General features: G+C 40.6%; 1 protein-coding gene across 1 annotated transcript; it reads right to left on the bottom strand.

The window, feature by feature from the left end:
• Positions 1–267: 267 nt before the first annotated feature.
• On the bottom strand, positions 268–26,597 carry si:dkey-28b4.8 (sarcoplasmic/endoplasmic reticulum calcium ATPase 2). Its single transcript, XM_053334190.1, has 24 exons — positions 26,212–26,597; positions 24,733–24,852; positions 24,304–24,321; positions 24,125–24,207; positions 23,149–23,253; positions 18,404–18,542; positions 12,812–12,978; positions 9,365–9,520; positions 8,973–9,114; positions 8,633–8,799; positions 7,425–7,513; positions 7,161–7,263; positions 6,866–6,997; positions 5,654–5,779; positions 5,321–5,542; positions 5,022–5,133; positions 3,826–4,064; positions 3,499–3,719; positions 3,138–3,340; positions 2,945–3,030; positions 2,005–2,138; positions 1,800–1,917; positions 1,477–1,611; positions 268–1,333 (listed from the first exon to the last, which is right to left on the bottom strand). Exons 2-24 carry the CDS (start codon positions 24,848–24,850, stop codon positions 1,172–1,174), a joined length of 3,177 nt encoding a protein of 1,058 aa, XP_053190165.1. The 5' UTR covers positions 24,851–24,852; positions 26,212–26,597; the 3' UTR covers positions 268–1,171.
• Positions 26,598–27,904: the final 1,307 nt, after the last annotated feature.

Below are 27,904 nucleotides of genomic sequence, written 5' to 3' on the forward strand. Positions count from 1 at the left end.
AAATGCAGATTAGGAGTAGATTCCCAGCATCCAATTCACACAATAATGAAGTCTTGATCAGATATTTCTTAGCTTTTAATAGTGCAACTAGTTACTTAGACTTAGATAGTAAGCAACTGGTTTTAGTACTTACACTCACTTAGACTTAGTATGCAACTGGTTTTAGTACTTACACTCACTTAGACTTAGTATGCAACTGGTTTTAGTACTTACACTCACTTAGACTTAGTATGCAACTGGTTTTAGTACTTACACTCATTTAGACTTAGTATGCAACTGGTTTTAGTACTTACACTCACTCAGACTTAGTATGCAACTGGTTTTAGTACTTACACTCACTCAGACTTAGTATGCAACTGGTTTTAGTAGTTACTTAAGTACTTAGGAAGGACTGTAGATGAACAGCTGATTCAACACACTCCTGGTCACTAAAAAGAAGTGAACGTCAGTCTAACATAAATGCAACCTGTGATAAACCAAAAATCCCCTTCCAGCATCTAGACTGTACTTTACATTGTGTGTCACTGGGTCACATTTGGGGAGAAGACTAATTGTTGAACTTCATTTGAACTTTAACTTGCTTTTATTCTGCTTATCGTGTTCAAAAAGCATGCACATGTTAATATTAGCATGCTCACCTGCTAATGTTTATCAGCTAGCCTTTAGTATTTTAAAATGCAAAATTTAGCAGGTTAGCATGCTATGGTCATTCATTTTTTTTGTATTTTGTCAGCGATATACATAATTTCCTCTGGTCAAAGTGTTGGACTGACAAACAGACCAGCAGCTCTAGAAACAAAAAGTGTGAGCAGGTACAAGTACAGTTTAAGTATATTTATGTTAAATGTAAAGAGACAATCAGCTACACAGAGCACCTTTTAGTATTGAGGAAGCGATGGTCTTAAACTGCTTTTCACTTTGTTTCTTATTTCTCTGATTGTCTATAGGCTAAATATTTTCCTCTTTATCCTTTACATTTTCATATCTCAGCAAAGTTTTGCTTTCCTCACTTTGCTTGTTTCTTTACCTCCGCTCACCCTAACACATTCCATCCCCGCTCTTCTGCATTTTTATTCCCACTACTCATCCTTTCTCTCCAACTTCCTTCTTTCAGTCTCCCGTCTTTCACTGTCTCCCCCCACAGTCCACCCATCCTCTCTTCCTCCCGTCACTACCAGAAGATGTTGGTGATGTCAGAATCCAGACTGAAGATCCAGATCACTAGCGGTGCAGAGATCAGAACAAACGACCAGGACACGCCCCTCAATGACTGACAGAGCCTTGTCGTCAAGGCGCCGCTCGTCCTCTGCAGCTCCTCTTCCTCTTCCAATGTCTTTTTTAAGAAATGGATTTGAATAAAGGATGGTTAGACATTAGACATTAAATGATTAGACATTGACCGCAATGACGTACAAATAACCTTGATGTATATGAACAGAGGCAGTGAGTGGACGGATCGAGATCAAGAGTTCTGACCTGCATCTGGCTTCCTGGCTCAATGTAGTTTCGTGCCAGGAACTTGAGGGCCTCATCCATCAGTATGACAGGAAGTGACATCTTCAACACCACCACCCACTGAGGCCACGACAGAGGGCGTATCTGGAATATCATCTGAAGAAACAAGTAGAGGAATGATTGGTATTAACTCTTGGATACATGGAGTGTCCACTATTTCTACCCTGAGCAAAAAAAAGGTCTAAATGTAGAATACTTGGAAATTTCTGGCTTGAAAATGATAAATCAGAACTGGTCATCAGTGGAACCTTTCAGATACATTCAGAACATGCATGCATCCTTACTGGCAGCGGGTCTACATATAGAATGAGGAAGTGTAGAGCCATGGAGAGACAGATGGCTCCCACCAGCCAGGGGTTGGACCAGGGAGGCATCTTCGCCAGGGACTGGTTCTCTGACAGACTGTTCAGCACAGGAAAAGGGATTTATACAGTTAATACGGTCTTGTTATGTCAGTAGCTTAATATGTGGGTGAGTTTGTTTTTGTACCTGTTCAAGGCGTTGCACATCTCTATGGTAACCAGGACAGACAGGGCCATGGTCATGGGATAAGGAGACTCAAAGACTGAACACTGCACTCCAGCAAACTCCACGTGGCCTTCACTGCACTGCAGGTAGTGAGACTGTGAGGAAACAAGAGCATATGTTATATTCCTGCCACCTTGCTACTTACCTGTCTCACTTACCAACCAATACAAAGAATTGTAACACTGATCTTAATGTTGGGTTACTATCTTACAGGTGCAAATCCCTTTACCAGAGTTTGACCTACATCGCCATGGCCAATATTATCAGACATTGTTAGATTTTTTCTTGGCCTCTTGGGGGCATTGTAACTATCACAACACTGCCATATCATCACTTTATAAAGTTGTTATAGTGAATGTGATAACACATCCAACAGACATGGAGCTTTTATTTGGAGTCTTTGTTTCTGGCCTCCTGGTGGATGTGAGTCCAATGTTCATTCAACTCGCTGAGAAAAATATCTTCCTCTTTAGCTGCTAAATGTTTCACTATGTTCTGCAGCTGGTTGTTAACTTTGTCTGCTCTGCTGTTTGGTGCTGAGCAGATAGTGTACAGTATACAAAAACTCGATCACTGAAAACAGCTGCCTGAGAGCGATAGAATGCAACCAAACTGTTAGGTAAAACCAAAACAATGAGCTGACAAGACACTAAAACCATCAGTGATAATTTCACATTACATATATATTTTAGCAGCCCTTAATACTTTGTCCATTTTAACACTTTTATCTTTTTATTTGAATGAATTCCATTTGAATCTATTCTACAACTATTCTTCACCTTCCCAATCCCCTCAAAACTAAAGGATTGCTTCAGTAGGTCTGGCCTATAATACAGTTTGTAATGCATTAACCTAATCTAAATAAGCATTTATAATCTGTGATGGGGAGATGTGTGCTTACCAGTTGATAGAAGGAGAGTTTTGGTCCATCGTGAGCTGCCATGAACCACCAGGCAGCCGCTCCAACAGTGGCTGCTCCCACATAACCTGCAGAATACAGATTCAGTTACAATCCACTGTCTGTGCAAGGAGCAGAACATCTTCTAAGACGCTCTGATGGTGAGTAAATAAAGTGGAGCTTTATGTGTACTCACATCCCACGATAAGGTAGCGACAGAACAACCAGCTGGAGATCAGAGGCTCTTTTGCGGAGCGGGGAGGGCGGGACATGATGTCCAGGTCAGGAGGGTTGAAGCCCAGCGCAGTTGCTGGGAAACCATCAGTGACCAGGTTGACCCAGAGCAGTTGAACTGGGATCAGCGCTTCTGGCATTCCCAGGGCAGCTGTCAGAAAAATACTGAGAAGGAAATAAGGACACAAAGAAAGAGAGGAAACAGTGAGAGGCCTAAATTAGATATTATCTTAGAATTGATTGTTGATGGATTGATGACATTTCTCCAACATTTTAGCTTAATTTTCTGCATCTTCCTGTAACACCCCTCTTTTTTTACTCACCAGACCACCTCTCCTATGTTGGATGATATCAGGTATCTGATGAACTGTTTCATGTTGTTGTAAATGGCTCTGCCCTCCTCCACAGCGGCCACAATGGTGGAGAAGTTGTCATCAGCGAGGATCATCTCAGAGGCTGACTTGGCCACCGCTGTGCCGCTGCCCATAGCGATGCCGATCTCTGCTTTCTTCAATGCTGGAGCGTCATTCACCCCGTCACCTGTCTGCAGCCATAAATATGATTAAAGACATGCATAAAAATAAAGTCATATCACAGGAGAGAGTGCAGTGATATAGTATACCAGCATGTCTGTGAGGCGGCACACTCACCATGGCTGTGATGTCACTCAGGCTCTGCAGGTACTCCACTATGCGGCTCTTGTGTGCCGGTTCTACTCGGGCGAAGCAGCGCACCGTTCGGCAGGCCTGGCGTTGCAGGTGAGGGGGCAACTCGTCAAACTCCCGCCCCGTCAGGCCCCCGTTTACCCCTGACTCCTCCTGCTCCTCTTCCTGCTCTGTGATGATACCCACTCGCCGGCAGATGGACAGAGCTGTACCCTTGTTATCACCTGGAGAGATGGATGAAGAGTGTTTGGATGAAATAACAGCTACTGAAACAATATCTTTCTAAATGAGAGAGAGAGTCTGAGGAGGATCTAGAGATAGAGGAAGAGCATAAAGAAAGAACAGAAACAAGGTGCATAAACCTAAATGAGGGAGTCACTTTTTTCCTCAGTGTCCCGCAGGTCTTCCACTAATCACTAATTGGTTTGATTCCCGGCTCCTCCAGTCCGCATGTTGAAGTGGCCTTGGGCAAGATACTTAACCCCATATTGCTCTTGAAGGCTGTGCCATTAGTGTGTATATGTGTATGATTTACTTTACTGTCCCAGATGCCATATTTTATGTCCTGGGTGCCATTTTTATTGTCCCCACGGACAATGGGACACTCTGTAGACAAATATTAGTGACTTGAACTTGAACAAGGAAAGTCCTGAAAGTGGAGTGATATGAGCTCTTTTTTCTGCTTGTAGATCAGATGTGCTGCTGCATTTTGGAGCATTAGCAGAGTGCATGCTGACAGTGCTGCCAGAAGGGCGTCACAGAGTTTAAACTGAGAGATGACCACTGTCTGTACATTCAGCAGCATACTCAGTCAAATAAAACCTGATCTTTCTGATGGGATATAGTGAGAAGCAACATGACAGATGCAACACATGAAGGAGGAGGAGCTAAGCTGGATACTGATCACTACATCACTTGACATCACTACACAGGATGTAAATCATATACAAGCCTCTTTTGTTGTTGTGTTATCATTAGTTAAACATTAGGTTGTAAACTTCACCTGTCTTAAAAGTACAAATGGAATGGCACATGTAATCTCATTATATGTTTAATATAATGACAATAAAGCTTTCTATTCTACATAGGTATTACAGGAAAATGTGTTTGTGCACACATGGGCATTTTGATATATGTGTGTACGTGTGTGTGTGTGCGTGCGTGCGTGCGTGTAAGCTTACCTGTGATCATGATGACTCGTATTCCAGCCTGCCGACACATTCGGACCGCACTAAGCACCTCTTTCCTGGGGGGGTCCAACATGCCCACACAGCCCACAAAGGTCAGATCGGACTGTGGAGAGGCAGGAGAGAGACTCATGTCACATTCTTTTTTTAAATTCTGCACCACGAGCAGCCTGATTATCTTAAGCAGGTTTGAAACACTGATCCATTGTTATATGAGCTATCACTGCCACTGTCTGGACTGTGTGATGTTTTTAATAATACTGGAAAAAACATTCCATCAATGTTATCATCACCTCATAATCAGCGAACGCAGCTGAGTCCTCCAGGTTGAGAGAGTGGATGTCAGGTGGTGTGTCCCTGGTCGCCATGGCGAGGCATCGCAGCGTGTCTCGGCCCGAGCCCCACTCCCGCACTGTGGACAGGAGCTGCTCTCTAGCTGCCGAGCTCAAAGGCACACGGGCAGAACCGCTGACCCGGATGTAATTACAGCGCTCCAGCACGCTCTCTGGAGCTCCCTGAGGACAGATGGGTACAGATAATACACATTAGAAGGAGGAAGAAGTCATCATCTTTTGTCAAAGCCTCAGGATAAACAAGTGCATCAAGACAACTGGCCTGTAACTGACCTTGACAAACATCTTGGCTCCAGATGCAGATCTGGTGAGTTTATTGGATGAACAGAAGACAGACATGGACTTCCTGTCTCTGGAGAACTCCAGCGTCAGCTCCTTCCTCATCAACTGCTTAATGACCTGAAGACAACCAATAAAAAGACAAATATAGTATACAGTTAATCTACGTATAGTGGTGTTTATGTGTCCATGTGGTTTAGTCAGATTTAAAGGGTTAAAATGTGAAAATAAACATATGAATAACTTGAACACATTCTTTTTTTGTGGACCCAGCATCAAATTTCTGCTTTTAATACATTTTGAGAGAATATATTAGAGGATTATGGCAAAAATGTCTAAGTGGTGTAACCATAAAAACTTTGTACCAAACAATTCAACTTATTCTCAATAAGTTCAGTTCAGAGCTTTATTGTCCCTCGAGGGGATTTTTTTTTCTGTCACTGCAATTTGGTTTGCAGTGAGAGTAACAAGAAACAACTAACACAACAACCATAAATAGATAAATAAACAGTGACATACAACACAACCAAACTTGATAAGAACAATCTCTATCCGAATAAATATAAGAAATGTTGTTTTTAGGTGTTGTACAGGTTAACTGTATTGATTGCACGTGGGACAAAAGAAAAAACGTGTGCAATAAAACACCATATCAACTAGTTTGGCATGATCTTACATTATAACTTTTATATACTGTATAAGTCATTATTAGTATAAGTCCACTTAAATACACTGTAGGTGATAAAATATGGAATATTTATCATTGTTTTGTGGTTACACCATTTGACATTTTCAGGAGCATTCAGTCTTACTTTTGGTAAAAAAATGGTGCAAATGTCATTTCAAATGATATAAAACCAACAAAAATACTAAATGTACATTTTAACAAACCTGATGCTGCTTTTAAAACTAGTTTTAACATATTGTTAAATTCCTCATCTTGCCAAACCTCGTGTCCCCATATATCCGTTAGCTTTAATGGCAGGACAGACATATATACACAGCAAGAACACAGAAAAGACCACTAACAGAATGTTTGATGTAATCACTTTGTAAAAAAGTCTTTATGGATCAACACTCAACAGAAAAAGTATGGAAATGATTCAGCAAAGTTCTCTATAATTGAATACAGAGGACAGAGGGTCACTTCTTAAACTTTACAGCAGCGTCTCCCTCACACACACACACACACACACACACACTTACAGAGCAGCATGCTGTAGCTCTCTCAGATGAGCAGAGTCCTCTCAGGTCAGTATCAAACACGTTCATTTTCTCCACCAGGCAGCAGAGGGCGGTCTCTGTTGCTTCCCCGACCTTCTCAAACACACCCTTTGCCTGGAACACACACACACACACACACACACACACACACACACACACACAAGGAACAGACGTTAAAATATGCAGAATCAGATTCCAGTTGTAAATAGTTCCAAATCCATATACGGTCATCTCCTGTGGCCTGAGTCACTGCTGCCGTCGTGTTTGCATTTCATACCTCGTTGTAGTCCAGTGATGAGTCATTGCACAGTGCACAGATGGAGGCCATCTCCACCAAGCCTTCATACTGACTGCACTGCACCACTGAGCCGTCCTTGTAGCTGGAAACAGAGACATGGAGGACAAATCAAGACGGTGGAGGGAATGCAAAAAGGGAAGACAGGTGAATTGGAAGGTTATATGTGTAATAATTCATTTCCATGCATAATCTATTAGCTGTCAGAGGGTTAGGAGTTAAGAGTTGAATGTTAAAGACACTCACACTTCCCCTTCAGGGGCGTAAGTAGATCCAGTCACTGTGAACTCGCTCAGGCTGCAACACTCTCCTGACACACTGTCTACAACAAACAGCTAAAAAACACATGCAGGTGCACACACACACACACACACACACACACACACACACACACACACACACACACACACACACACACACACACACACACACACACACACACACACACACACACACACACACACACACACACACACACACACACACACACACACATCGCAGTAGTTGATTAGTTCAGTTACGGTTAGAGGATCACATTTGAGGTGAGTTCCACATTTCTACATGCTGCTCCACCTCATCAGCTGTTGGCTTTTGAGAGCATCTTGATTGGCCAGTGGTTGAATTTGTACCAGCTGTGAGGTACTGATGCTTTATTCACTGCTTATGATCAAAGACTCAAATAAAAGCCAGTATTCAAGCTGGATATCTATACAGTACATGTAGTATAATGATTAAGATGTTAATGTCAGTATAAAGTACACTGCAACAACAGAAGTGTATCAGACTGTACACTCTGCTACTCACTTCCTTTTTTTCAATTAGCTAACTCATTCTAATTAAATCCATTGCCATTTTTTATTGGCTGTCACATTAAAAGCCTTCAAGGAACAGCAGGGTATAATTCCCTTTAAACTGCTGAAAGTTTTTAAAGAAAATCAATATTTTCTGCTGCACTCTCATATTTTATGCTCTATTTAAGTCTAGCTTTTTGTTTTCTCTCTCTGTCTTTCTATTTTTTCTCTACTTTGTTTTCTTTTTATTATAATTGGGTTTTCTTTTTTGTTCAACTGTATGTTTTAATGTTTCCAATTTTTACTGTTTAATCATCCTCTGATATTTTGTTTTTATGTAGAGCACACTGAGTTGCCCCTGTGTATGAAATGCTCTATATAAATAAAGCTGCCTTGCCTTTTGCTTTGCCTGTCTCTAATATAAGTCTGTTTCAAAATAAAAGCCTCCGTCGTTGAGGCAAATAGAGGCTCAGCCAGAATTTACAGTATTCATATCACTTGTACATTTACGTGCTATTAGTGATTTATATGGAGCAGTAAAATGTTAATGACTGTGAGTGTATTAGAATCATGTATTACTGTAATAAATAAGCTGACAGGCCCACACACCAGTGTTGATAGAAGGTGGATATGAGCCCGTATCTATGAGTGTGATGATCTTACCCTGCAAACTGACATCTGGTTGGTGGTCAGTGTCCCCGTCTTGTCGGAGCAGATGACAGAGGTGCAGCCCAGCGTCTCCACTGACGGCAGGCTGCGGACGATGGCGTTCTTCCTGGCCATCCTCCTGGTACCCAGCGCCAGGCAGGTAGTGATGACTGCTGGGAGGCCTGGAGACAAAGCATGTTAGGTTTGTATATGTAGTCTTAATCACACATTTACACATATTCACACTGTCAACCATATTATCAACTAAAAAAAAAATATCCTTTAATTGGAGAAATATGAGATCCAGATGTGTGAAAAAAAGAAAAGTAATGGCATATCAGCACAGATGTTTGACCTTCTGGTATGGCAGCTACAGCCAGTGCCACAGCGATCTTGAAATAGTAAACAGCTCCTCTCAGCCAGCTGCCTCCATGCACAGGGTCATTAAAATGACCCACATTGATGGCCCACACCGCCACGCAGATCACACTGATCACCTGCAAGGGAACAACACAATGTCCAAAAAAAAGTCAAAAACAATAACAAAAATTATCGAAAGTCACCCCCAAATACATTTCAGCTCTACAACACACACACACACACACACACACACACACACACACACACACACACACACACACACACACACACACACACACACACACACACACACACACACACACACACACACACACACACACACACACACACACACACACACACACAGAGAGAGAGACAGGTCCTTGCCTTAGACAGCTGCTCTCCAAACTGGTCTAGTTTCTGTTGTAGAGGGGTGCGTTCAGGGTCAGTAGAGGCCATCTCATCTCGTATCTTTCCAATCTCTGTCTGCACCCCTGTCGCCACAACGACCCCGATGGCTCTCCCTGCCGCAATGTTGGTACCCTGGACAACCGGCATGATAGGCACAACTTTATTGTTAAACTGTCAAACTCATCTTTGTCATGACAGAATCATCAGTTGCTATAGTAACATGGAATCTATCTGTTTGTATTTGTGGACACACCCACATACATCTCCTTTACTATGGTGTTTCTGATCGTGTGTGTGTGTGTGTGAAGTCACACTCAGGTTGAGCAGCACTCTGTTGACCAGGCCATCAAAGACAACCTGCAGGTCTGCAGCCTGTCAGAGGGATGGTGCTAAATAAAACATCAGTGGCTGTCGTTCTTTGACCACAGACCACCTGGTGACTCAGCAGCCTTTGAGGACTGATAGAGATAATCACACACACACACACGCACACACACATTTTCATTGATCATGTAGGTGGTAAGACAGACAGGGATCACGCCATACACAAATATGTTCCTCTCTGTGGAATTTGTGATTTAAAAAGACGTGCAGTCTATGGATACAACTATGTATGAAATAATCTCTTACATCCCCAGAAATGACAAATTGATGATAGAATAATGCAAACACACCTGCAGATGTACAACACTTCACTTTATTAGTATAACCAAGTTACAGTTATGATTTAAGGCAAGTCTCACCTCAGCTTTCTCTTTTCTCTCTTACTTTCTCTCTAAGCTAAGAAATGAAAATATAGAGCCGGCCAAAGAATTTGACACCTGCCTTAAAAAACAACAACAAAAACAGCTGGAAGATCAGTGTATCAGCCTAACTCTTAAGCCTAGAGTGTGACGCAGTGCTGTGAGATGTGGTGTGAGCTAAACTTTTAAACCTCTGGTTGCGCTCTTATTAATACTTTCACCACTTATTAAGATAAAGTGGTGAAACTAGTCCGTCATGTATAACAAACAGCTGATTCATTGGTTAAAATGAGTCGTTATCTCCTCATTTCACAACAAAAACGTAAATAAAGGTGGCAGCTGGCTGGAGGGAGATCACCAGAGTTATATTATAATGTCATTTCCAGTAAAGAAACATCTAAATATAACAATATAAATGTGTTTTCTGTTTAAAAAGTACAAACAGAAGTACAAAGTAATCACACAGCTGATAGGTATGTGGTTTGTTTACATGATGTAACAGAAGTGCATATTTAATGGATTCAGTCTGATGTTGCGCAATGTGATAGTCAGATGTTTGCACGCTGAGGACACAGTGTAACATAAATTGACCTAAATAGAATTTAATACCATCTAAACATTCATCTGGCTACATGGTCAATATAAAACAAAGCAAATGTCACATTAAAAATGAAATTGTTCCTTGTTGAGTTCAGTGTGTAGTCTCTTCACACTCTCCTGCAGGTCTTGTAACACTTTTGCAATAGACATTTGATTTTGACAGTAATGTGAGTGAGTTGTGTGTTTTTCCTTGCCTCTTTCTGCATTGCCTCAATGCTTTACATTATCTCTTCTCATCAGCAGTTTGGTCTTTTTTCTTCTTTTTATGCTCCAGGTACTGCACATACCATATCCATGGTCCTTTGCAATGTTGCGTGAGTTTTTTTGGCAGGGCATCATTGCATCCTGAAGTTCTCTCGTCCAGGTTTTCTACAAGCATATCCTTGTTGACAGAGTAGCTTCTTTCTATTGCAGCTTGACCGTGAAATTTCCAAGAAACTGATCAAATCTGCAGCTGTAAACAAAATCTTGGACTTCTGCTTTCTGATTTTACATTAACATGTATTCAGAAAGCTTTAAACTGAGCAAGAGCTTTGTCACATGCAGTGTACCATCCCACATTGAGGAGAAACTTCTCAAATATTGCTATTGCATTTTCAGCATCTGTTACCATGGTCACAGGGTCAAAGGAACTTGCGTGTTGCACTGCTGGGTACCTAAGAGGACTTCTATCCAGGATTTTTATGGAGGTCACAGCAAGGAAGGAGACACATTCCTGGATTTTCCTGCAGCTTTTCAGACACTCCATATGAGTGTAGATCCCATGTCTAGCTGTTTGATGACTTTGTCTTGTAGGTCCATTATCAGCAGCTGGACAAGTGTCCTAATCTTCCCTCGTTGTTGCTTTTTGATCACGCATGACAGCGAGCCTCGAAGGGTGGGCTGGAGCTACTAAAAAAGGCACCACTGATGCATCTGTCTGGAATGCCTCCAAAAAAGGCTTCTTGTGGCTGCTGATGTACTCCTGCACTGCTGGCCACACTTCTGTTACCCATTAGTCATTAGTCTTTCACCAATCGACGAACAAAGAACTTCAGAGGAAATGTTATGGTTTTCGTCGTCATCTCACCTTGCTGGTGAGTCATGGAACAACTGCCAAAGAGCTCTCGATATATCTCCCACCATCCAACCTGTTTCCTTCCCTTCATTTTGAAAGCTTCCACAACCACAGTTTCAGGTCCATGTGGCTCCTGTCCATTTGGAATATCTTCAGGAACTTACAGTTGACCATCCACTAACACCTGCTAGATCTTTTTGGATCAAGTGGTGACAGGGTTCCCTTGACTTTCTCCAATGCTTTTCTGCTTGAGTGTGCCTTAAACTCTGAATCAAAATGAACAACAGCATGCATTGGTTCTTTCTATTTCACTTTATTTAGGCATTCCTAAGTGAGTGAGATGCTCATATTACCAACATCAAAAGACTTTTTGTGGGCTGGCTCATCTGGAAAACTGCTTCACCACCACTGTGTTTTGGTCGCCATCTTTTCCCTTAACCAAAAGGTTAGTTGGGATTGCTACCACATATGACGTTACATATAAACACAGAAGTGCTGGAAGTAATGGTATGAGTAATGGAGGTGGCTTTCAGCGCCTTATATTTTTCCCACCCACATTCTGTGAAGATCCACCCTACTCTGCCTCTGACTGGCTAGTACTTGTTGCCTCTGTTGCTCAGATTTGTTCAGTTTAGTCATGAGGAGTCAAATAGTTAGGGTTTGATTAAGAATATCAGGGTAAGAGCCAATCAGTGGCAGAGTACAGGGGCAGGTCTTCACAGAATAACGTGTTCTGGACGGGGTAGGGGCTCAACCTTGGGGACTGGTAATGATGTTATGATAGTAGAGGGTTCAGCGATCGATGACATCGTCCATCAACCCAACACACATTTGAAACCATTGTTGTACCTCGCTAAAGTTAAATCACTCGGATTGAGTCTAAATAACCTTTTATATATACACATATATACATACATACATATACATATATATATATATATATATATATATATATATAAATAAAAGCAACCAAAAAAGATAAAATGAATAGAAACACAATCAGGTTTGGTTTTGGAGACTCACAGAGAAGAGCATGTTCTTCTTGTCCTGGTTGACGGCTCGGGGATCTGGTACAGGGTCTGTGTGTTTGAGCACAGAGACGGACTCCCCCGTCAGAATGGACTGGTCCACTCTCAGAGTGGTGGAACGGATAGAAGTCAGCCTGATGTCAGCTGGAACCTTATCGCCAACTGAGGGGGTCGGTTGGGAAGAGAGAAAAAAATAACAATTATTTATTTCACCTTTCATTACTGATTTTAGTTTAGATGAACACAAATATGGTGTCTGCACTCCATTCTGCACATTACCTTTGCTTTCATTTTTTCCCCACTTAAAAATAAGTGACAATAGGTATACCACTGCCATGCCATTAAAAAAGCAAGCAAGGTTAAAAAGTGGAAGATGATGATAAGACACATCTGTCGCCACTGGAAACCACTCTCCCTGAGAGATAGGCAAACATTCACACTCCATTTACAATCACTACCATTCTTAAATTGACCCGGTGAGGATGGTAGTTTGTCAAACACAGACATGGACAAACATACAGCATCCTCCACATTCTCTTTTAGAACTCCATTTGTGATATGAACTGCATCATTTTATATGTTTGAGTTATTTTGCACGTTTCTACTAGCATACGAAGGGTATGAAGGGTGTGTTTATTATGAGAGTAAAAAGATGAACGCTCAACTTCACCTCTTTTTTTCATGTTAAATGCTTCAGTGATGTCACAAAAGACACTGTGGCTTAAACAAGCAAAGCACTCCACTTCCACTTCTCTACCTCCTGTCAAAGTCATCTTTCCTCTCCACATGCTGCAGTTGCCTGGCAGACAACAGTGTGACCTCTTTACTTACAATAGTAGGTTTTTATCAAACTGTTTCACAAGAGACCAGAGACAGGAAGTCTGTTTATTACAGGATAAAACATGTCTTCTTTATGGAAATAAGGACAGATTGCTACAGGTGAAAGGTTAGCATTCTTCCTTTAGAAAAAGCACAGCCATTCATAAACTGTTTACAAGTGTTTATATGTGAGTGAGTCAGAGAAAGTCAGAGAGAGTAGTTCAGAGGATCGAGAGGCTGCATGGACTATTGGTTTCTTCCCTTTGGGATCATTACACTGGTCTGTTATAACAGTTGTAAATTATTTTTGAGATATATTAACACACTACAAAAAAAACCTTGACATTGTTGGAACCATTTCACTGGAGTAAACATATTCATACCTTTTCTATTTCATTTAAAGACAAAACAACAAAATTGGGTCAAATTAATGTCTCAAATTCTATGTATATAAATCAAATCAGATACTGCATTACCGTGGTAACTCAAACATGTCACCACCATAGAGTCAAACTGATCACCACTCCACTGCTGAGTAAGTTAGTTAGTTATTGTCTCAGGCTTGACATCAAGGATGACATACTTGCTGAATGCCGGCCAATATTCCTGCTGCAAAGTCAACCACTTAACAACATCACTGACTAACAGACTAATGCCATTGAAAAGTTTACTGTATTCAAATATAAGAGTTTCTTTTCTGGAAATATGTAGCTATAAAAAGAGGGGTCGTCTTATATTTGTGGTCTAGACAACTATAGTTTGTCTGTTTATAGTGAATGTATTAGAGTCAATCAGCTATAGAAGTGTTTGGTTAGTCCAGTCTAACCAGCAGGAGTTTCTGAAGGTGAGTGTAAAGTGTCTTCTGGTGTCTCTACTGAAGAAACAGAATATGTCAAGCTGCCAAATATCACTATCACACATGATGACATCAAACAGGCAGTTTATAAATGATAACACCAGAGAAAATCATTTTCGACTGCTTCTAAGAGCCTGGTAGGAGAGTGTGTGAGTATGGAACTTATACTGTGATAGAAGTTGCATTCAAAGTGTTCCTCTAAAAACAGCTGTTAAAAAAGAGTGGGTCATGTTATAATCAGGGTCCCCTTATATTTGGGCCAATACGGTATTTAGGAGCCAATTATTCTATAAAATCTGAGAGTTAAATTATGTATTTAAGACGTTTACTGCAACAGTTTGAATGCCTTCGCTGATGTGTGGTAAAGAAAAAAATCAACACCATGGCAACTGTACTGTAGTAAAATACATTGTTTGATCATCCTAACTAGGTTGATAATCCTAACTAATCCTAAATAAGTATTCAACCACAACTCATGGCCTTCATCCGTGGATAGAGTTTGCTCAGTCATTTTGTGGGACTTAACAGATTTTTATTGAGTAGTTTATACATTTCCATAATCACCAGAGCTAATGTTCAGAGCAACAACAACACAACCAAACTAGTACTAAACTGTAGTTTTTTTTTTACATCAATCAAAAATATATGTAAGTTCACATATCAGCTGTATGGTCCATGTCTTTTTCTGGCTCTGGCACAGAAGGATAACCTTCCTACTCTTAATCCCACCTCCAAAGCTCTGATAGACTTGGCTGTCTTTCAGCCAGCCGGCCCACTACGAGCACCCTGCCAGACATATGTGATTTAGGGACTGTCACTTTTAAAATTTGAAATACCATTCTGATGTAATAATAATAGATTTTTCTTTTTTATCACAATCCAAAAAGAAGCATCTTCAACCCTAAAACTAACCCTAACCCTGTTGGTCTGTCACAAGCATATGAAAAGTGAAGCCAATGCAGAAGTGCCTTAAACCTGCATTATTTCTAATGGCCAGCAGGGGGCCACTCCACTAGTTGCAAAATAACATTCGATTGTATAGAAGTCTATATGAAAATGAGCCTACCTCTCACTTCAATTTTTACCTCAGTAACCACTTTCTTAATGTGTTTAGTGTCTCAGTTGCTAGTTTCAAGTCATCTTCAATACAACATGATGTTCATTCTGTAAATTAAGGTTCCATTTAAAGTAAAACACATAATAAAACAGAGGATGTTTAGGGCATGGCTACCTTGTGATTGACAAGTTGCTACCACAACAACAACGTTGATGTGTTTTCAGTTCATAAAAGTTAATTGTAATTGTAGTTTTCCCGGAAAGTTTTGCATTTTTAACCAGTTACTGTAAATGCACAGTGCTAACAAAGCTAGCAGCTTGCAATAGAATTGGCTCCACCCTCTCGGCCAAATATGGTCACTTCTGGCTCCAAACATCAAAAATGATGATGGTCAAACTTCAAAACAGCGGTCTTCAAAATGCAAACCAATGGGTGACGCCGCTACATCTGGTCTGTCAGTAAACTAGATTGTTGTTGACTATGTCAAAAAACAACAAACCAAACTGGAGTGAACTATTGGGCCATGCTGTGTGGATAGTGAAGACACCAAACTATTACATTTAATGTGTTGAAGCATTTTGGAGCACTGCAGTCAGAGTAATCACAGATAAGGTTGAAGATGGTTAAAAACTGCCTTACAGTAATGACAGCTTGTTGCTTGAGTAAGTCAGTGAAAAGCTGGTGTAAGTTCTCATTGGATTGAATATAAATCAGAGACATTGGCAGCAATTCAGAGTTCTGTAAACAGGCTACTGTAACAGGTCTCTGTTAGATGGCACACATTACAAACAAAAGGTTATATATTTAAAGGTTTTTTTCTTTTTTATCGTGATGCTATTGGCACCCTCTGTCTAAGAATGTATTGATGGCTGCAGTAAAAAAATTCATATTGCTCACTGTGTTATGTTCATCCAAAAAACGTCAAACACAGAATATAACAATAACAGCCTCCAGCTCAGTCCTGTGGTTCCAACTCTGATAAGTGTCACTGAGTTCCCATGCTCTGGGAGACAAATACTTTTACTACAGACAGAGGGGCACTGGATCACTAATATACACACACACACACACACACACACACACACACACACACACACACACACACACACACACACACACACACACACACACACACACACACACACACACACACACACACACACACACACACACACACACACACACTCCTAACCCTGTTTCCTCTCTCTGGGCAGCTTGAAATAGCAGTAGGTATCTGGAGGATTCAACAGTTTTCTTATTGGGTCAAGATAAGATTGTGTGTGGGGGGGGGGGGGGCTGTTACTACAACTAACAGTACTCAAACAGACCTTGAAAGACCTTGAATAAGGCTTAGAGGCACTGAGAGATGTGGAAAACACTGCTGTCGACCAGATTAGATAGATCCCTCCTCTCTATAACGTGGCGACAAAACTCAAAGTGCTCACACAACGCTCTAAAACACCTGAAAAGATGAAATCATATCATACAAAGTATAAACATACTTTAGACCACACTATTCTTGCTGCTTTCATGAATCTGTACTACGAAACCCTCCAAGATTCTGACTTTGAGATACAATCAAATCAAATACTTTCCATGAAAGCCTTGTGGTGCCTCTGGCTAGGTTACCATGACGATAAAGGAAAGGGCAGAGAGAGGCAGGCATGTAGATTAAGATGTTTGCCAGGAATGACTAAACAAAGATGCCGCAATGTTATTACAGCCGCCATGTTTAAAGTGGAAATGCACAGTGTTTAAATCAAAAGGTCATTCCAGACTCACGTTGGTACTGTAGACTCAGCCTTTAGTGATAATTGCATTCAAGTACAATTACAATTACTTGGATTTTGAGGGGAGATTTTTCTGCTCTGGATTGGGGAAAAGTTATCTACTGAACTTATTGTAACAGACAATAAATTAAATGTGCAATGATAGATATTTTGTATTGCTACAGATCGCATTATCACTCAATTCTATTGAGTTCTTTATCTTGTTGTTTTGGTTTTATTAAGACCAACAGTTTCTCCGTCCAGAATAAAACTGACTTTTTCTCGTCGTGTGTTAATTTGTAAATGCTGGTTTGGAGTTGTTGTGCTTAGAAACGCTGTCATATCAGCGACAAAACCATGGTGGCAGTAGCGCAGTGTAATCTTGATCATGGCAATTTGACTGCAGTAAACAAAATAACAGGAAGCTGCCATGGAAACAAAAATAGTATACAGCTTCTTCTTTGCTGTTTTTTTGTGGCTGGCTTGCTTGCATGCGTATCTACCATATGGGCAATCTAGGCAAGTGCCCAGGGGCCCTTGAGCAGAAAGGGGCCTTCAATGATTGGGATATATTTTTAAATTGTTGGGCTCCACAGAAATATGACACAAGGTTTGACTCGTTCTCCTGAAGTTGGTCATTATAGTCAATGCCGTAAATTTGCACTAGTATGTCCAAAACTAAATACTCAATAACAAGGTTTGCACCCGACAGCAGAGTGTTTGGGGTACATGAGCTTCAGTGCCCAGGGGCCCCTGGGGGTGCTAATCCAGCCTTGCTTGCACAAATGTATCAAGAATATCTGGATATAGCATTGGGCAATCTGTTCATGCATACCGCTCATGCTCTATGGGCACAGGGGCCCATAGACTTCTGCGGGCTGAGGGTTTAGCCATGTCATTCTAGACTTTTAGACTTTCCAAATGTTATCACACCAAATGGGTCAAATTCTGAGGGCAAAACTAGTCGTCCAACATTCAAAATGGATTTGAGTGTTTCAGGCTCACTCAGACTAAGCAGAGATGTAACGTTCACTACATGTATGATGAGAATGATGGTGCCTCTTCTACTGTTAGTTTTCTACGTACCTGCCACTTCCACAATGTCTCCAGGAACGATGTCTCTGGCTCTGACTCTCTGGACACTCTTCTTGTCCTGTCGGTAGACCTTACCCATCTCTGGCTCGTATTCCTTCAGAGCCTCGATGGCATTCTCTGCATTACGCTCCTGAAATACACAGCAGCATAGGAAGTTCCGAGTAATAAGAAACATAAGAGACAATTTTAACAGAACCAAACTGTTTCTCTCAATTGCTGATGTGGAAGATACCATGGTATTATTGGAGGTCTTCCTAGTAGGCCTAACATCTGTACCAGATATGGTATGGATATTTTCAGCAGTAAATTGCAGGAGGAGAATGGTAATGAGTTAGTGAGCTTAAAATTGAAGAGCACAGTCTGAAACCTTGAGTTTGATTTTCACCATCCATGAAAATAATTGAATCTCTCAAGAAACAGAAGCACAGCCAACAGGTTTTCAAAACCTGCAGCTGTCCTGACTGGGCCTTTGTTAAAACTCAATCTAGGTCAACAGGAAACACCAGATGAAAAAAGAAACAAACACAACACAAACCACAATGTTGTCCCATGTGGGGCCAGAGTCTCTGAAAAGAGCTGTGGTATTGAAGTGATGTCTCGCTGCTTTTCAGACATGATTCTATTGATTATATATCAGATCAGTGGCTGCACTGAATTGGCAGCTAAGCCTCACAAAAGTCAGATGTGATGCAGCGAAATGTAATAACTGTTAAAAATAATAATAATATTAATTATGAAATGTCATCATGCTTAAGCTGTACTATGTAAGATTTAGCCACCTGTAGGAGAGAAACAACACCCACCACTCCCAACAAAATCACCCCACCACCACTTTCATAGCATTATCTCTCACTGAAAGAATGTAAAGCTTTCAGTTTAAAGTGAATCTGTGCTATCAAAATGCTACACAGACAAAGAGCTGCCACAGATAGTCCATCAGATATGCTCACTTTATTTGGATGAACTGACCACATATTGGGAATTTAAATGATTGCTTTCTCACCAAAGTAACAAATTAACAGCCTGACAGAAAAACTTACAAACACCATCAGCTTGGCTCATTCAAGAGTACACGATTCAACCAATTAACTGTATAAAGACTGAGATCAGTTGATTAAATGAGTTAAGCATGGTGTGCTCCTGCTTGGTTTGAAATGAAAACCTGCAGCCACATGAACCTTTATGAAATAGTTTGGACATTCCTGGGGTAGACTGAATACAAATTATGATAGTAAAATATTCTTAATATAACAAAAATGTATCCTGCTGATCTACAGACGTTTCTTTCACAATGTAAGTCGACGGGAAAAAGTATTTTCACGTGATGTAATTACTTAAGTCCTGTTTCCATTAAGGAAGTTCCAGGTAAAATTTAGGAGGTGGGAACGTTAAAGGAACGTCCTCTCGCTTAGTCCTCTCAGCCGTTGTGTCTCCGATCACCTTTATAGGACCCACTGGACTCTGGAGGTGACCTAATCATTCTGCAACAGTTTCAATTGTTGCGTAATCGCTTATTTAGGTGCTTTCTGTTGACGTCACATCCTGCTTTGAGTACACCCAATCAGCACCTATTCAAACTCAAGCCCCACACAGCAGGGCTCTAGACTAACTTTTTGCACTGGTTGCACTGGTGCACCAGAACAAAAGTTAGGTGCACTCAAATTTCCGAACACATTCCATCGCAGTTTACAAGGTTTTACATTTTTTTGTTGTCGTCGTTGTTGTTGTTATTTTAAATAGCTTCCTGTCTATGTTCATTGGTAAATAATTGGCTAACAATATGTTCCAACATAGTTCTTTATTTTGAAACATAACTTAACTGAACTGAATAGTAACAAGAGTAACTTATATAAAACTTAAAGTGCTTCATGCTCAATGTAAAACTTAAAATATTTGATAAATTAAATAAATAATAAAAAAAGAAATCCAAAAATCAAATAAAAATTAAAAGTGCAAAAGTGGACAAACTAAAAAATCTAATTGCTTAATGTCTTATGGACTATCCTCTATTACTCCACATGCTCTTCTGATGGCCAACTCTTGTACCTCCTAACCTCCTCTGAGGTCCTGTTCAATGCTGCCTGCCGTTGAAAGGCAGCGGGGAGGGGGGACACTTGTGCAGTGCATTTGTCACGGCATGCCGTGTGTTTTATTGAAACATTGTGCTTTTTTAACGTTTCAATACGAAATGTTTGACAGCCAGTGGCTAACGAACTGTTTCCAGCCATCGCCTTTCCACACTCTTTGCAATAGATGCAGTGCATCACGTTTTCTCTCTTGTCATAACGTAGCCAGGGAAACTGGCCCAGCCACTCTTTCCTAAACGAATATCAGTCCCTCCAGGAATTCGCGATGTCGCGATCGCAACAATTAACGCAAATTCAACCAATCCACACGATTATGTGCGGGCCTTGCAATTTTGTCCAATCACCGCAACTTTACCGCAACTTTTCCGCAAATTGGAGGAGTGAGATCGGCAAAAAATACCGTCTGCCGCGACGGTAAACTCAACTAATTCTGTGTGTCTGTATCTGTGTGTCTGTGTTGTGTGCATGTGTCTGTGAGGGAGATCAATATTGTGTGTGTCTCTGTCTGCTTTGTTTTGAATCTCCATGGCAACGGGAGAGAGCTGAAGCTTGATGGTGCCGTTTTTCCATATTATCTTCAGATCAAACCTGACGCTATGTCCTAACACAGTTGGGTGTCACTCCGAATCAACATTATGGTTATGCTCAATCAATAATAACCTACACGGATGTGCTTCATAGCTTAGTGACGCTAAAGTTAAATTGTGATCAGAAGATTAATTCACCTCTCGATCTGAGAGTCATCAGCTATAAATATCATTATATGCTCTGCGCTTCTTACTAATTTAAAATACGTTTTGTTGAAATATCATTGTTACCTACAATATATTACTTCAATTTAAACAAGTGATCAAAGATCAGTTCACTAAAATGTAAGCTCTCAGATAGCAAATATTACAGTTTTGACCATGTTTGGCATGTGTGCACACTTGTGTGTGTTTGTATTTGTGCGCAGGGCGTTCAATAAAGAACGAAAATCAATCTTACAGTGTATTTGTTGTTGTTTGGTATTCAATTAATCTTTCATGAAATTGTATCATAATCTTTACTGTGGTTCCGCCCTTCCCAATTCTGATTTGTTTAAACCACGATATGGGGCGTAGACAGAACCCAAGCAGACTTTCAGAGTTGCATGTTTTTTTTCTCGAAAGGCTGGTCGCACCGGTGCGACCTCCGATTTTTTTTAGTCGCACTTCTGAAAAAATAGGTCGCATGTGCGACCAAATTGGTCGCACTCTAGAGCCCTGCACAGGATTTTTTTCAGATTGTCCTTCAAGGGTGGTTCCTGCTATGGAGACGTGCCAACGGTCACAGCCCCATAAAATTACCCTGAAGTTCCTGCAGTGGAAGCGGCCCTATCATTTGGCAAAAATTGGCTTCAAAGCTGACCTCCCATTGGGGGCCCAGGGCAGCCCTACTTCTTCTTCCTCTCATGTTGGAATGAGTGCGACTGAACGCTACAGTGACTCACTATCACCTCTAGAGGTACAAGTTGGTATTACAAGACAAGGCCTTGTGTGGTAGCTGTTAAGCATGCTAGTAGATACCATGGCAACACAACACACAGACGTCTTTGACATAACATTAAAACTGTTATTTTTTCATATTCTGTTGACAATTTTAGTCCTTTTTTGAATGTTTTTAAACTATAATTCTGGACAAATCTTACATGGTGTACCTTTAAACAGTTATTGCAGCATGGTAAATAAATGCAGTGTCTTTAATAAGATCCAACAGAGCGTGACACTGGACATTGAACATGGGTTGTAGTAATAGTCACAAAGAGATTTGGTTGTGAAAATCTTTGATACAGTCTATTTTTGCTCATAGTGGACCAGACAGAAGCTGATCTCAGACAGTAGCCAGCTTGGGGAATTAGCCAAGTCTCAGTCCAGGGTTTCTGCAGTGTTCATCGCATTAAATTAACCTTTTGACGGCCTTTTTAATACCACAAGTACACAAATTTATTGACATTTGTATAATTTTTGTCAGTGCTTTCCTCATTATATAATGAATTGTTTCAGATGACCTGGCAAAAAATAGATTCATGGATTACATAATAATTCATTTAATTTCTTTTTTTTCTGCTAAACTGACTCTTGCCCCCAGTGAGTGAATGAGCTTCCTATCTGCTATAACTGCAGCAGTGACAGTGTTTGCTGCAGGACTGATGGCTGCTGACTGAAACTCCACAAAACAGGATTAAACAGCTTCCTGCAGCACAATCCACTGTCGCACCGCTCTCACTTTTAGTCGTTTATAGATGGGGAACGTCTCCCGACAAGCCAGCAAACACACAAAACTCAACGCAACTGATGTTCCTCCGTACAGCCAGAAATACCTCAATACCTTTTAAGACCTTTTTTAAGGCAAATGAATTCACTGCTTTTTCAGACTTTTAACCCTTCTAAACCTCCTTCTAAAATGGTGTATCTTTTCATTGCACATGTCTGGTAGGCTTGGTTAATTCAACTTTTTAGGACATTAGAAAATTGCAGCAACCCATTTTACTCCATTTATAACATTTTAGAGCTTCTACAATATTACTGAATGTTCCAGAGGTCGTCAACATGATGTGATCTGTGCAATATGAATGTCAGTCCACAAAACCTACATACACATATACACACACACACACACACTGTTTACCTGCCATACTCCTACAATAGCATTGGCGATGAGAATGAGGAGGATGACGAAGGGTTCAACAAAGGCTGTAATCGTCCCCTCCCCTTCTTCGAACCAAGCCAGCGTCTAATGAGGGACAAATGACAAGACAGGGAGAGAAAAAGGTGAGGATTAATTGTAGATGTTATTGTTACTCTCACATAAGTCACACAGCATTACACAAACATGCTGCAACTCATGGAACAGTGCTGCCTATATATGTAATAGTTTAGCTTTGTCTGTCCTGTAGACCTAGACTCTGTCCTATAGACCTAGACCATGTCCTATAGACCTAGACCCTGTCCTATAGACCTAGACCCTGTCCTATAGACCTAGAGTCGACTCTGTCCTACAGACACAGACTCTGTCCTACAGACATAGACTCTGTCCTACAGACATAGACTCTGTCCTATAGAGACCTAGACCCTGTCCTATAGACCTAGACTCTGTCCTATAGAGACCTAGACCCTGTCCTATAGAGACCTAGACTCTGTCCTGTGGAGACAAAGACACTGTCCTGTAGAGACCCAAACCCTGTCCTGTAGGGACAAAGACCCTGTACTGTAGAGACCCAGACCCTGTACTATAGAGACTCATGCATTCTGCTATGTTAGTTATTATTATCTATTATTATTATTATTATTATTGTTATCATCATCATCATCATGAGTCATACTTCTTTTACTATTATCATTGTTGATAAGAGCCTGGTTCTACTTGCGGTTTCTTCCCGTTACAAGGGACTTTTTCCTTGCTGCTGTTGCCAAGTTCTTACTCATGTGGGGATGTTAGGTCCGTCTAAATTAAATTAAAGAGTACAGTCTAGACCTGCTCTATGTGTAAAGTGCCTTGAGATTACTTTGTTGTAATTTGGTACTATATACATAAAACTGATTATTAAAATCAGAATATAAATGGTGTTAAAGTCACGCCACTGTATGTGAGAGTGTTTCCTTACAAAGGAGATGCACGCAGCCAGCAGCAAGATTCGAACCAACAGATCCTCAAACTGCTCCAAGACCAGCTCCCAAAGTGACTTCCCTGCAAGGTAACAAAATGAGAGTGACAGATTTTTAGATGAGGTAGTGATGTAAGAAGGAAAAACAACAGGATGTAATATAGAGATAGATAACTCACCTTCTTCAGCTGGCAATTCTGCGAGTAAATAAAGAGTTAAAAGGTAGAAAGAAAGGAGAGAGGGTGGGGAAAAAATAAATAGTTACATCATCATCACCACGGATACACTTTTTGACTCACAATACAATGATGTGATGCAGATTGACAGCACTGTACAGTAAATGTGAATCTGCATACAATTTCTTCATCATCACGTCACCCTATATGAATTCTAAAATCACATTTTATATGAATGTGTTTGTTATTATAATTATACCCATTATCATTATTAGTAGTAGGAAGAATAGTAGTCATTTTATTAAACAAATTAAAATGACTACTATCATCACTCTCACTGTTGAGTATCTACAGTGAATAATCTATTTGCTTTGAAGAGATGTAATAACTGTTTATTGTTTGTTTAAAAATCCATAATATTTTCATTTGTACCATTGGGTCCCCATCTCTCCCTGTTCTTCTTCAGCTGCTCACAGCTCAGACCTGTAGACTCATTCACACTGAAGAAGCCCAGAACCTCCTCCACCGTCTTAGTATGAGCATTATCCATCACTGTGGAGGGGGGGAGAAAGAAGACAATATCTGTATCAACAGTAAGCTTTGTCAATGGAAAAATATCACATTCAGTCTTCAAATCTTATTAACTCACACAGGAAGGTGTGGAATTAAAAGAATAAATGTTAAATTCCAGTCATACTATAGGAAGGTAATGACGTTTTCATAAGGCTGATAATGATATTTTAGATTGAAAGTTTTACCAGCAAATATTTGTGACATGAAAACACTGAGAATATAGGAATTTATAACAACATACAAATAAGAAACTAATAACAAAAGATATCAAACATTGTCATCATATCTGAGATGAAGCAAACTGACTGGAACACATCTGATTTTCAATTAATTACAGTAAAGATGACTTTCCAGTATTTTCCACACTTGTATGGTAGAATGCTTCTCAGTATTGGCACCTGTAATAAACAGCAATAGTTGGCTGGGGAATCAGATGTACTCTACAGCCAAGCAACCACACACCAACTGGAAACTCAGGAGACTCTAGTAGCTCAAACACAAACTCAAACCCCCCCCCCCCCCCCCCCCCCATCACATTAGACTATATTTAGTTGTGTATCATTTAGGCTGTGCTTCACTGAAAGATAACTTTGGCCTTAAATTGCCTTGCACTACACTCCATTCAAAAATGTGACAATTTAAACGCTCTTTCCTACAGACAAATGAACACTATAGGGAAGAATAAGACATGATGTATTTTACAAACAGGTAAGGCCTACTTGTCAATTCGGCTTATGTGTAATACACCAAATATGTTAGCTTGCACTCATTTAAATACAAATGTAATGGTCATTTCCCTGTATTTCCCATGATCTCGTTCCATCACTATGTGTGTGTGTGAGAACCTGCAATAATTGAACAACTTTAAATTCAAGTGTTTCCTGATGGAATTCAGCACAAGACTCGACCCATAATGACTCCTAAATGTCCTGACTCACATCATATGAGGCAGGCCTATTGTGAGGCGGGCACTAACATCTCACTCAATCACTGCTGACAAAATTCAGCATCCGCAGAATACAATATTGTCCAGAGGCCCCTGAACGCTACACGGGATGCGAATGAATTATGACACGTCTGTATATGTAACGTTAGCTTTAGCATTAATACTTTCTCGGCGTTCTTACGTCTCGCCTGAATTCTGAGTTGTACAAACCACGTAACGCCAAATACTCAATTACACGTTGCTCACGACTGATGAGGTTTGGCAGCAGTTTGATATGACAGCATAATTAGCAGATTACGCGTTTATATATCAACAGTCATGCGTCAAACGACAGGTGAACCATCATCACGGAGCTAACAGTGAGCTAGCCTCACAGCTAACGGTGTGTTTACCGTTAATCCTTCGGAGATGAACAGGTTGCTGCCCGGAGAGGTCGTCTGTCCACCAGCGCTGCAGTGTTAGTCACACAGGATATATCACAGCACCATGCGTGTTGGGTGTAGAATACACACAGCAACAAAAAGAAAGCAGCAAAAAAAAAAAAACAGTTTGAAAAAAATTGGTCTATCTACAGGCTATCTGGTTATACTGTGAAAGCCGCTCATAAGTGAGAAATCATCGGGACGACATTCCCATTCAAACAATATCTGAATCCCCGAGCGGTAAAAACGTATTTAAAAAATAAGGCTTACTTAAGGCAGATGTTTCTTTAAATATGGTTAAAGACTAGTTTATCCTGACAGTCTGGTGCTATAACCCCTCATCCTGGCTGCAGGAGTGCCTGTGGGTCACTGATATTCAGGCAATTCAATAATATTAAGCTAGGTAATAATATAATGCAACTTCCGGTCCCAGCTTTCACAGTAAAGACTTCTCCCCTGCAGAAATGCCTCACGGCGTCATGTACTCTCAATGTATATATCATAAAAGTTATCATTACACATGATTTTTGATAATCAACCAAAAGTATTCACAACCACAGGGTAACGGATAGCTAAGTTTCTTCTAAAAGTGCGGGCGTTAGGCTTTTATTGTAAATTAAATTTGTTTTACCTCCGGTGTTATCGGCGCTAATTCTGCGCAGCTTGACGCGGCTGGAATGAACGTGATTAACGGTATTTGCCAACAGATACCCTACGGTGCACAGAAATAACCAATGAGAGGCCTGAGAGTCAGACTGACGCAACATCTAAACAAGTCAGCGCGTAGTATCCTGTAACATCCCGCCTACTGGAAGCTTAGTCACCGAGCTCTTGATCAATCAGCTGGCGGTGCGTCTGCTGTCGCTCAACTGACCTTCAGGAGAACCAATGAGCGTTGAGCTGGGAGTACTTGACGGCGCTGGAGGCGGGATAAAGCGTTTAAAGTGCAACAGGCAGACCCACCTTTCCCCTGATGTCCATCTGTGAGTGACCCATAGTAATAGATCATAAACTGTAAAAAATTAAATAAACTATAAAGTAAACTGTATTTGTGAAAGACTTATTTTAAGTATTTTGTGTTTAAATCAACATAATCAATATTATTTGCAATTCCATGTTAGGCTTTTTTACTTAAAAGTGAGAAGTCTCATCTCTTTTCAAAACAGCATTCTCAACATGTTTACAGCATTCTGAAAAAGACCAATGTCCTTAAAACAACACACATAAGTATTATCTCTTTAGGGAGTGTACTTTTCACAAATGCTGAACTCTTTCCAACATTAAGATCTGTGTGTACCCAGTGTTAGATTTAGTATTGTAGAACACATCCACTCATTCTCTCCCATGCGCATCTCACAGAGTGTGTGATGTCAGGTCAGATATAAAAAGGCTGAGGAGAATGTATGTCAGTGTGTCGACCACATGGGAGATAGCAGAGGGGGAGAAAAAATGCTAACATGTACACTTTTTGTCATTTTAAGACTTATGTGACATCATTTAATTTCTACAGCATCAATAAAGAGTAGACTCCGCCCCCTCACCCCCTCCCACCACCACCCTTCCCTCCACTCACCCTCCATCATAAATAATAGGAAAGCAGAGTCCAGCAGTTTGGTAGAATATGTTTTATTAAAAATGGGAATAAAAATGTAGTGTGTTAAAA

Source organism: Scomber japonicus, chromosome 2 (genome assembly GCF_027409825.1).
Source record: "Scomber japonicus isolate fScoJap1 chromosome 2, fScoJap1.pri, whole genome shotgun sequence".
In the NCBI taxonomy this organism is placed as follows: domain Eukaryota; kingdom Metazoa; phylum Chordata; class Actinopteri; order Scombriformes; family Scombridae; genus Scomber; species Scomber japonicus.